The sequence below is a fragment of the Falco biarmicus genome, chromosome 8 (genome assembly GCF_023638135.1).
Source record: "Falco biarmicus isolate bFalBia1 chromosome 8, bFalBia1.pri, whole genome shotgun sequence".
NCBI lineage: Eukaryota > Metazoa > Chordata > Aves > Falconiformes > Falconidae > Falco > Falco biarmicus.
Window position 1 is genome coordinate 59,921,539 of NC_079295.1, and position 12,309 is coordinate 59,933,847.

Below are 12,309 nucleotides of genomic sequence, written 5' to 3' on the forward strand. Positions count from 1 at the left end.
AGTTGTGTAAACAGAAATGTCTTTCATCAGTTTCAGCTGCTGTACCGTGAAGTTATCTTCTGTGTTGTATTTTGTGCCTTTTGTACGTAGCTCTGTGTGGGTTTGGGTTGTTCTAGGATACATTACAGCATCAGGAAGGACAAAAGAGCTTTGCATGCTGTTGAATTCATACATCTGGCATTTGCCGTTTCTGTTACTCTTCCTTTATACCATCAACACCTGTTTTGCTGACAACTTCAGTGTATCGTGTTTGCAAAACAGTTTGTTTCTCTGAATTTGTATGCACTTCCTTCTAGACAAATGTGCATACGTAAAAGGCTGATGTTGGCTGCTGGGGATTTATAAGATCAGCTTTTAGTATTGTCCATTTTTACAGTGGCCTGCACATGGCAGATAACTCTGAAATCTTGCTTTCACAACCTCTTTTGTTTAGTTAATGTCCCACTGCAGTGACGTTTATGACTGGATTAGAAAGAAAAAAAGAAGTTACACTCTCCAGTATGGCTGATATACAGCTGTTTTGTAAATGCCAAATAGCATATGAACCATATTCTAATGTTTTTCAACCTCTAGGCAGGTATTGATTCAAATGTGAATTAATTGTTCTAGCCGCACTAGAGTTAAAAATAGCTTGTGTTAGTGAGCCTAATTCTCAGGCATATAGTCACAGCTTTCAATGTGTGAAACTTGGGGGTTTTACGGACTTTGTTTCATAACAATGCAGTTATCGTCAGGCTTTATTAACAGGAGGATAGTGGTTTCCTAGCGCGTAACAGTTGAGTAATTCAGCAAAACTTGGAGTGAGTGTTTTCTTTTTAACCTGTTTGAACAAATTGCCATCTGTGTAAATGTATTTCCCATTTCAGTTGCAGATCGTCTGGGCTGTGACCCTCGAACGCGCTTCCAAGTTCCACCAAACACCAAGCAGTGGATCGCTTTACTACAGCGAGGAAACTGTACATTTAGAGAGAAAATACTGCGAGCAGCTTCACATAATGCCACAGCTGTGGTCATTTACAACAATATATCCAGTGAAGAACCTGTCACGATGACTCATCAAGGTAAATGAAATGTCATCTCTTTCACTATAATTATTTTTTGCCCAAGTACTCTTTTGCCATATAAATATTGCCAAAGAGCTCTTGGCAGTGCACAGATGCTATTTGAAATAGCCTCTTCTCTGATGATGTTTATATGTATGCAATACTGCAAAATGAGCCAATAATTCGGAGAAGTTGTTTTCCTTTAGCATACGTTTTATCCAATGAGGAACACTTTCCTTTGCAGTGGGGATATGGGTGTTTTGGAGTGAGGAAACACCTGTAAGACCTTAGGAGCAATCAGTTTCAAACCTTTCTGAAGAAGAAAAGCTAACATATAATGGAAGGTCTAGAATTTTGCAAAGCATCTGTACCTGAAAAATCTTTATAGTAGCATGTCTTCAACTGGCTGTTATAGTGGGGGCTTTCCAATGTTAAGTTACATCAGGATCTGAGCTTGCATGTTTGAGTGCCATACAGAAATCAACAAGAGTTAGAGATACAGAGAGCAGTTGCCTCTCTAAGTTGTCTAACATTAGACTATTGCTGTTCTAGAATAATGCTGAAAATCTGGATTTCTATGCATTTCTACTTTTTTAGGGCTATTGCTGTAAAATTTCACTGTTACTAGTGAGTTACTTTTAACTAGTGGGAGCCTCATACGTAAACATTTTCCTTGGTTGAAAAGGGTTTTCACAACTCTAACTACATTTTTCATTTTCCAAGAAGGTTTTCTCCGTTTATTTATTTCTCCGGAGTTATTTAGCTTAATCAGAAAAGGCAGATTTTTATATTTGAGGGCTGTACTGCCAGCTGATTATTTTTCTAGAACGTTTTCAGGGTTTTTTTTTAAGTATATGGGGTTGCTTGGAAACTGGAATTTCCTAATTATTGCTCTGCATATTGTCACACAATTCAATTGGAATTGAATTCTTTTTCTAAAGAAGTGCCACGGTTGCTGCTTTCCCTTTGATAAGGGAAATGTCTTGTGGCTTCTTGTGGAGTTTGACCTTCCCAATTCGTTATACTACAGGAATTTTCCAGGGAGATTTTGACCTCTGTATAGCAATTCAAAGCCTGTTGACAGTCCATTTTAGTCTTAGGTACCTTCCTTAGACACTTTTGCAAGTAATCTGCAGGCAGAAAGTCCCCTATTCTAGTGAAACACTGTCACCTTCCTCTTGTGTTTTTTTGCCACTTCTCTCTTTGCTGATGTAATACCCTCCTAAACCTTCAGGTCCGGTCTCTCTTTGAAATACCTGTAAAACTGTAAAGTCTGCAGTCTCTGTTTAGCAATGATTTGTGACTTCTCCTGTGGCCTGGAATACCTTACTGTGGCATAAAAAGAGACTACTAATAAAAATACAGCACTACCATTGTTTGCTCTATTGCATGTTAAATCATATAATAGGTTTGATTATAACTTAATATCTCCTTTCTCGTAATGCTGTTAGATTTGGCAGGTGCTTTCGTAGCAGGGGGATGGTATCTGTCTTTTATTAGGAAATCCTTGTTCACTCAGTGTTTCAGCTCTGAAGACCGGTGGGTTGTCTTTGAAACTGTATCAGTAGGTCCAGTGGTTCTGGGTGGTTGAAATAATGCCTCAAGCTTTAAAACATGAGCGCTGCTGTGAGTAAAAGGGTGTCTTGTAAGCTAGCCAGGCAACTATTTGGATACTTGGTATTTGGAAAAAAGCTAATACTGTCTTCAGCATGTTGACTTCCAAATATTTACTCTTACTCATGGCAAGCATATAAAAAATGTAATTACTGGCTGTGATGCATATTTTGAGTATTTAAAATACTTGGTTTTAGCTGAGTGTACTTAGTCCCTGGTATACCAGAATCTCCATCGCTGATTTGGGCTGTAGGCCCTATCTCAAAATTAATATTAAACTTGAAGTGTTCAAGCTATGCAGCAGGCTAAAAGTAATTATCTAGAACTGAAGTACCACCTTAATACCACACTGTAATGAAGAGGAATGTGGCTCCACAGCTTTTGTTTTGATTGCATTATGGTCATGTAAGGGATCTCCTTAGCAATCTGTGCTTTGCAGAGCTTCCTATAAATAAATTCCTGTTTGCTTGATGTAGGAACTGCAAGTGTGTGTAACAGAGACGCAGATTAGTCCTTTGGTGTTAGCCTCAGCACAGGGAGTGCTTGGAATCTAGTATTCCCCTCAGTGAGAACTATTCCAGTGGGATATAGATTCATGAACCTATGCTTACATGATGAGCCTATTCAAACAAAGGTCATGTATAAAGCAGTCTCGTGCACATTCAAGGCACTCTGGGGTCTTCTGTTTTCTGCCTTTTCAGCCATATCGCTCGCTGCTTGTATGCTTTTTAGATGGTGAACAATCACATCATCTACTAATTAGATGTTCTGGTGCACTACATCTCTTCTCTTTAATATTTTCTATCCCTGAAGGTTGGGAGGAGTTGACAGTGTGTATTTGATAGTTGTGCTGGAAGGTGAGACACTGAGTTGGTCTTCCATACTGTATCTAGTGCTGTGTAGTATTCCTCTTTTCTTTTAAAAATGCGTTCTTCACAAAACAATTTTGCAACTGTATTAGGATGACCAGGTTTATGGCTCTACATTTGCTTCCATAGAGAGGTGAAAATAGACCTTGTGTCATTTTATATCACCGTAACATAATTCTTACACTGCAGTGTACCAAGCCTTAGGAATATTTTGTCTTCCTGGTGAAGCAGAGAGGAAAGCAGCAACTGCTCATAATGCACACTGTGAACTGCATGCTTTCCTACTTCTTGAACTATTGTTTGCCGGAATTCCAATCACCCACTTAAGCAATGCATGTGCTAAAAATAAGTAAAATTATTATATAGAAATATGTATATTACCCACCTGCAGAGAGATGATTCCCTGTGAGAAGAGTTCAGTAAGCAGTTCACGCCTATGGGATTAATATTTTATCCAAGTTATTTTATGCTTGAACAGACACTTGAAAACTTTAATCTTATGGAAATTTGTTCGTACTTAACATATTACTTAGCAGAATATAAACTCCTTCTGTTGGCTAGGTAATAATTGTTACTCTTTAATCGGTCTATCATCACCATTTCAAATGAACAGTTTTTATTGCTAATATCAGAATTTGCTGCTTCTTGTGTGGTAGTTCACTGTCTCTGCCTCATCGACTTAAAGTTGAGTTTTGACATAGGTATTGACCTTAAGGAGTTAGTGAACTTTAAAAAAGATATATATTTCTGTTAATGTTATTTGTGACATTTTTCTCTTCTCTGTGTATATCCTCGTATGTATTACTGTGTGCATGTAAAATATGTTTATTTTATACATTCTCATAGATGTCCTCTATCAACCTAAGCGAAGGACATCTTTCCCAGCATAGCTTATGTTGGACTATGATATCACTGGCAGGAAGGCAGTTTTATGAGTGGTTTTGCTTGCTACTTCTGTTAAAGCAGAAAAAATAATTGCCTAATGTAAAAAAGAGCCTATGTGGTAGAGGAAATATGTAGCAGCTGTCGTCTTTATAATCAATTATGAGAACAGGAAGGAAATGCAGGTAAAATAGCATTTTAATTCTTTTTTTGTTTGTGTGTAGTGGAGGCAGTACTGTGAAGTACACTATCAAATTTAACTGTTTTGATCTTCTTTATTAAAATCTAGACTTTTATTTGGATTTATAGAAAAGAATATAAGCCAAAAAAGCCTCTAAAGTTAAAATTTCATACTTGGAATTTATGGAATAAATGTAGACAGAATAAGATAAATATAGAAGAGTGTGTGAAAAAGAAGTTGCTGGATTCAAGTAACTACTGTCCATCAGTGCTGAAGAAGCTTCCTGAAGTATTGAAACAACTTCCAATACCTTTTTCAGAGGTAAATCTTTTAGTTTTAGAACAAGCTGCAGATGTCTCCTCAGGTTCAATCTTCGTTGCACTTCTAAAGAAACGATGCGTTCATTTCCTGCCAGAAGGTGTTTCTGTCCTGTGATGTGTGTCCTGTAAGGTGACGGTCTCCCGCTGTAGTACGACGAGAGCTCCCCAACGCTGGCTCCCAGAAACAGTTTTCCTTTCAAAGGGAGGATTCTCACAGCCCTGTATTCGCTTAAAAAGCACACTAGCACAGGAAGCAAGGTCTGTACTTGCTTTGAACTCTGATAAAACTGCATGTATTTTATGTGGCTTATTTTAGGTCACTGGGTCAGAGGCAGGAGGGACAGGAAGCAATTTGGAGTTGTTGCCATCTAATGGCTATTTGGTGTTCTTGCCCTGATTCGGAGTGGGTAGGCTGCAGAGATCCAGCTCTTGAAATGCTGCTCTCTGTGCCACGCTCGCTGCGTGCGGCACTTCTCTTCCTCTGCTGCTTGCCTTTCTCTCACGGATGTCTCTTTATGTAACTGTAAACAGAACTGATGTGTGAAAGCTATGGCAGGGTGCATTGCAGATTATTTAGCACAAGTGTGTGCTGACGAATACGGTCTATACCAAATCCGTTGCAAAACTTTCCCTGGATTACGGAGACCTACTTTTAATCCACAGCTCAAAACTAATCTTATTGTATGTTAGAGTATTCTAGTTATAATTTATTATTATTAATTTACCTTGGAATATTAGTGAAAAGGTAGGAGAGATGAGTCATTAAAGCTGAAGCTTGAAAAAAGGCAAATCAATAGTCTAACCACAGCTTAGGTATTTTTTTGTCATTTTAGATTGTTTTTTATATTTGCTAATTGAAAATGTGGGGAGCAAGTGTCAACAGCAGTATAGTTAATCCTATTTCCCACTGCATTTCTTGGAGATGCGTTCATCGGGAAGATCTGTCCCACAGTAGATGGGAGTGTCTGACAGTTAACAAGATGTGGAGCGGAGTGTGTTTGAAGCACAGATTCTGGACCATAAGGAAGCACTTGCCTCTTCAAGATAAGCCAGGGAAACCCCTTTCCAAAGCTAACATAGCCTCAGTGCCTTGCACAGTTCCTTACCAGCATGTCTGCGTGGTGTATGCCTCCTCCACAACTGAAATAACAGCAGTTAGACTCATTTTTCCTTAGCCAGCTGAAAGGGTAATTAGTTCTGTGACTGTGAAAAGGCCCACGGGACTGTTAGTGACTGTAAGTAATTACATTCTTTTTCTTATCCAAAGTCTGAGCTCCAGCAGCAGAGTAATTCCCAAAATCTATGGATTCAGTGGAATTAAATTTATGATATTAATCTGTGACTATGCTTTTCGTGATGCTCTAAAAATATTTTGTAGTGTCCTTGGGTAAGGTTTGCTTGCCACTGCTCTTTCATGCTTTGCTGAATTTGATTGGAATGACTGTCCAGATTGATGGATCTGTATGGAAGTTGTTTGTAGATAAAAGAAAATACATGAGCATGGCAGATGACCCTTCTAGGAAATCTCTGGGGGTTTTAGCTCCAGCTTCCACTAGTGGGAATATGAACTGCTATCCAGAAATAGCAAAATGGAAGTCACCTACTAGCAACTGGTCACACTACAGATTGCAAGATTATGGAGACCTTTAGTTATCAAAACCCAAGTGTGTCTTAAATTGGTGAATAGACCAGTAAGGTCTACGTTACAGTAACACTATTGGTTAATCAAGAATGTGACACTGTAATCAGTGATTGGGTGTTAAATCGGATGTAGCCTAACAGGTTTTGGACATTGTTCAGACGTATGCATGGAGAAGGGTTGTTTTGAAATAAGCAGAATTACCTTCTGAAGATTCAAGACTTGCATATTTCAAAAATATGTGAAACTGACATGAGGAACCTTTTTTTCAGTAGTGTCATGTGTTAGGATTACACCATTTCCTTAGTCAAAGCTTAATGTGACCCTTCTGCTTTTTATTAATTTGCATTTGTTCAAGGTCTGAATATAAAATTTGGTCTACTTTGTTAGCATACTAATACCTTATCAGTAACAGTATTCGTTATATAGGATTGCAAATAGTTTACTCACCATAATACATAGTTAAATGCCTTGTAAAACTGTGAATGACAAAAAAATATATCTGTGCACAGATTGTGGAAAGGGGATGATAAAATGATAAATTCCTTTGTACCAAGTATTTTTATTCTTCCAGCATTATTTAAGTGGACTGTCTGTTTCCTTTTCAAAAAAATTGTTGTGCAAGTAGATGCAAAGAAGCATTGCTAAAAGAGAAAAAAGATGTGTGAGATGTCTCTGTAAAATCATTGCAACATCTGTCAGCTTTTCCCTTATCTAGGCTTGGTTTTCCCTAGTGTTAAGAACGCAAAAGGTCACATGCATTAAAAAATATATATATAAATGTAATTTCCAGAAGATGAAAGTCCTTCTACAGAAACAGAATATGTGATATAAGTAGAATGATGAAGGCAGTCAAAAGTGGTGGTGGGGGAGGAATCCATAAACTCCTGAAGACGGTCTCCTTACCATTTTAAGTGAACTCTGCTGCAGTTCTGGCTCCAGAGATGTGTAACTTCTCCTGCTGGGTGCTCCTGCCTTCTCAGCCCAGCCATGACTCTGTCTTCCTGGTGCCCGTCAGAAACACTGAGGTAGCACATTTTTGCTTTGAAAAGTCAAGATGGGGCAGAGATTCAGGAACTTGTGGGATGCTTAGAGAAGAGGTGGGTGCATCTTGTAGCTTAATAGAAGGATCTTAATTTTTCTACAGTGCTTAGTTTCATATGACTTGTAATAGAAGACAAAAAGGAGCTCTGAGGGTTAGATTGATGGAGAGGAAATCCTGTGTAGCGAAGTCAAGGTCTAACACCTGTCTTCTACATACCGATATTGTCTTGCATCTTTGCAAAAGGCTGTTGGTTTTCTTGAGTTGGGTACACTGTGTGTAGCAGAGGGTCAGCTGGACCTTGTCAAGTTTGAGGAAATCCAGGGGCATAGCTCCACCATCTCATGTGTATCAGTGCGATTTGGACTTGTGAATGAAGCAGGAGCATGTAGCTGTGACTACCTGTTTTGATCTTGCGCAGATTTCTCCGTAAGAAACATCTCCCTGAGTGCCAGAATAGAGCAGTTGGGTTATGAAATAATGTGTCAGCAGTTGTCATCTAAATATGGCCCAACAGTTCCTCAACTGATTTTGCTATTTAGCACTCCTTTTTAGGAACTCTTGGTCACAGTAGATTATAAAGCTGATTGAAAATATGGCAAGAATATTTTACTGAGGCATCATTTCTAGTGAAGGAGGACGGGCTTTGGAAAGGTAATTTCTGCTTAATAAGAAGATTATTTATCACATATGGACTTGGTGCACAACAAGAATCTGATTAGGCTTTAATATTTGTTTTGAAGTTAATTGTCACACCCATCTTTGGAAAGCTACTCTTGCTGTTTCTGATTTTCTAATCATATGCTGCAGTCATACGCCTGTTTTTCTTAAAGGAACAGAACTTTTGTGAACGTCCATCACATGTCTGTTAGCAGTATAGCAATGCATGGTACGTTGCAAAATACTAAAGGGTATTTAATCATATTTAGAGGGCATAGTGCAGTGCCCTTTCTTAGCCTGGCAGAGTAAAATCTGTTGAAGCTCTTTTTGCTGCAATCAAAGAATAGCTTTGAGTGTTCTTCAGACATAAATTGACTGTATTTTGGTTGCAATTCACAGAAGCGTGATCCTCACTGAACTTTGAATAATCTGCTGCTTTGTTCTCTTAGGCACACAGTCAGAATTCAAGTTTTAACCTCAGAAGATTATTTTTTTAGATTGTTTTACACAGGTTTATGCAGCAGAGACAGTTGTGACTTCTGCAAATATCTGCCCAATATTTTGGGGTAACAGTTCCATATGCTGCTGTCCTTCACAATTTTTCCCATGTTATTGTTGTAATACCTGTTCTAGTGTCTGACACTGCATAAAATAGGCATCCTAAAGTAAATGTTCATGTACAGACAAGAATTCAACATTTTCATGTTTCAAAGGCAACAGGAAGACAAACATTTTTAAATGCTGTCCAGTCTCATTTAAAAATTGATGTATATTCTTGGCATTTACTACTTGCCTTACTTAAAACCAAATAGCTGACAAATACTATGGTGTTTTTTTCTGTCTTCAGAAGTATTTGATTTGGGACATCTCAACGTATTTTACTCCTGAGGTTGCACTTGTGTGTTGACAGCTCGGATGTGCTCTTGTTTACATTTTGATTAGATCAAAATAAAAATATGTGCAGCTAGACCTGTTTTAATCACTCTGAAGATATGCCAAGGGTTGTTGTCTTGGTGTCTGCTTTTCCAAAAGCCTGGTTTAGAATGTAAGACTTTGTTCTTCACTATTACCTTAACTTCTCTGGTTTATATCAGAATAAAATTTTATCTGAAGAATTTGTGTGTTTTTCCTCAATGTTGTTAAGTACTATGGAACTTGTATTTAAAAGCTACATTCCCCAAAGCCCACCTTTTCTGGCAGTGCAGCTTTGCATACAGCTCAGCATGCCTTTTCCCTTGCCCTCACCTCATGGGTGCCATGGATTATATATTCCCTGTGGCTAAAGCCCTTACCTTGTAGGGGTAATTCTTGCTTTTGCCTCTTCTCCCTTGCAGCTCAGACATCTTCTGGTGTTTTCACAGAACTTGTGATCGCTGTCTCAAAAATTCACATGTAACTGTGGCACTTCATTTGTGCTTTCCTGTTTTCTCTGCTGATGTTTTGTGGGCTCCCAAATTCTGTTGCCGTGGTTTCACAGTTACTTAATGTTGTTCCAAGAAATCTGCCACTCACAGTAATAGGACTAATCCCTTTCCTGGGTACTGAATTTTTGTTTGTGTGTGTTGCTATATTTTTATTTCTGATATAACATGTTCAGAAATGATAGCATAGTTGTGGGCATTTAATAGAAGAATAGGGAAGTCTGGTTTGTGAAGATGGGCAGTTTTGTTTCAAAGTACATTTATCATTATGATCTTCCAATTGTTGCAGTCAAGCAATGGCATATCAATGTCTGAATTGTGCCCTGAATCCAACCTACAAATGCCTGTCTGCTCCATGCTTTATTAGGAAGGTGAAGATTTTGTTTGCTTTTTAAGTACTCTGAAATTTCCACCCAGCAGAATAGTTCAGATAAGAGTGTGTTAAGTTTAGGTTTTTCAGAGTGAAGTCATGAAAGGATTCAGTTGCAATTAAATATTGTCTGCTATTTAGAGAGAATGATATTTTCACAGGTGTGAGATGAGTGCAGTCCATCTGCTTCATGCTGTGTCTGCAGCATCAGCAAGGCACTATGAAAGACTTAGGAAATTACAAGGACTTTAGCTGCAAATATCAGCCAACAGAAAAGTGCTAACCTTGGTAATGAATGTGTGACTTAATTCTCAGTTCTCTGCAGGCCTTGTTACATCAAGTCCAAACAGTTCAGTGCCTCTTACAGGTGGCTCAATGTTTGCCACGCTTGAGATGGGATCTAAGTTTTTGCTTGCCCCATCTGTGAGAAGGTGGATGAAGCATTGCAGCAGTAACAGCAGTTTGGTGCCAAGTTGCTTATGTGCCCAGGAGGAATTGTCTCACCTGTCCTTCTCCCTGAGTATTGACCAAACAGCTGCCTGGGGTGTTCACAAGCCCAGGACAGAGGGGGCGAAAAAAGAAGAAAGAAAAAAAAAAAAAAAAAAATCAACTGTTTGGCCGTTGTGTTTTGCCAGGCTGCCATTTCCTGCATCCTCCAAGGGACAATAGATGGATGGAAGCTGTCTGAAGCCTGCCGTTTGAACCATGCCTGTCCTGAGCTTGGTATCCTGGCCAAGTTGTCCACATTTTTGAGCTTCAGACAAACATTTGATAGTCAAGAATCAAAAAGCAAACACAAAAGGAAACAATTATTTGCTTGTCATGAGTGAGACTACTAGTTTTTCTTTGAGATTACTTTCTATTGACTTTCTAAAGAGTTGTATAACTATCCTAATTAAACATGCACATGGTAAAATTGCAAGCTAGAAAGAGCTGTCTGGGCTTGGATGATAGCAATTAAATGATTTATTTTTACAGGCATCAATATTTATCTTTTGCCTACCGTCTGTCCTAGCTCGTCATCTGTGGTTGAGTGTGTAGTTCGTTTGGTTTAGTTAGCATTCCAGCTTCTTCTCTCTGAACAGAGTTCTTGGCTGAGAAGAGTATTGTTTTTTGTAAGATTATGTAGTAAGACCATCTTCTAACTTTTGCACAGTTAGTGTTTCTGTGTTCACCTGAGGATTTTTTTTTTCCCATTTACATTTCAGAAATGCAGGGTTTCAAGGTGCTTAAAATAAATGAGTCAGTGTCTCCTCCTGGGCCCAATTGTTCTCAAACAGGGAGCTCTTGCTAAAATTATTTAGGGTGATGCCCCTGACAAAAATATGGATGAACCAAGTCCCAGTTTCCGCTGAGCTTCAGTATGTTAAACGGCACAATTTATTTTTCTTTTCTGCAGTTCTCCTTGGCTCTTGCAGGGTCAGAGGCAACAGTAGCACTTGGGCTGTTCCCAGTTGAGTGACTTGGAATGCAAATCACTTTGCAGTGATGCCAGAGGTTCCCTTTGTGCTGGGCTTTATATAAAACACATTACAGATTGTCAGCTTTGTCTCATTCCCTCTGCAGCAGGGAATAGGTGGAGGCTTCAGCTTTTGATGCAGACAGAACTGGACTAGTATTGAAAAATCATGGTCAGCTTCTCTTTGCAGATGACTGTAAATCATGTCAAAATGCTACACTGAGTGCTTTGGACTGATATTTTGATACTAATATAATTCCTCGGTGCAAATAAATACCTACTGGGGAACCTTAGCAGAAACACATGCTCTGGGAAATACGGTCCCTCCTGCACCCTTCCCTGCCTTCCTTCACTATACAAACTAGATACGCAGAACAGAAGTGAAGCCTAGGGAAAATATCAATCAGTATAAAATATCTGCTCTTGATTGATCTTGCACCATCTGAGCTGCAGGGGTTTGGGGTTGCATGAACACATGCTGCATCTACAATCAGAATCTTGCAGGAAAGGTGGCTCTTGTTCTGTAATTAAGTGCTGCACATCTGGGCAGGGACTCTTCCCAACTGGACAGACAGGAATCTGAGCGGATTTCCTCTAAAGCAAGTAATGGATTTTTGCTCTGTTTCTGAGCTTTGCTGCCTATCAAATATCTTGGTTAGTTTGCAGGAAACCTAACTCAGTACATCTCAAACTGAAGTGTCTCTAGAGAGCTGGACTGAAGTGGATCTTGTGTGAATCCGTGGTATATTAGTGATTAAGTAAGTTGTATCCGTGAATTGTGTTGGGGTTTGGTTGCTATTTAAAGCTTT

General features: G+C 38.9%; 1 protein-coding gene and 1 long non-coding RNA gene across 3 annotated transcripts in view; one reads left to right on the forward strand and one right to left on the reverse strand.

Moving 5' to 3' along the window:
- The window catches only part of RNF130 (ring finger protein 130), a 43,205-nt gene that overhangs the window by 9,921 nt on the left and 20,975 nt on the right, over nucleotides 1-12,309 (forward strand). For both annotated transcript variants that reach the window (XM_056348973.1, XM_056348972.1), the window contains exon 2: nucleotides 867-1,061. In XM_056348973.1, the coding sequence (XP_056204948.1) occupies nucleotides 867-1,061 (195 nt within the window). The remainder of the gene's footprint in view (nucleotides 1-866; nucleotides 1,062-12,309) is intronic.
- Nucleotides 3,686-9,996, reverse strand: LOC130153720 (uncharacterized). The gene is made up of 3 exons (XR_008823492.1): nucleotides 9,543-9,996; nucleotides 6,999-8,034; nucleotides 3,686-5,430 (listed from the first exon to the last, which is right to left on the reverse strand). It is a non-coding gene; the product is annotated as an uncharacterized LOC130153720 (long non-coding RNA).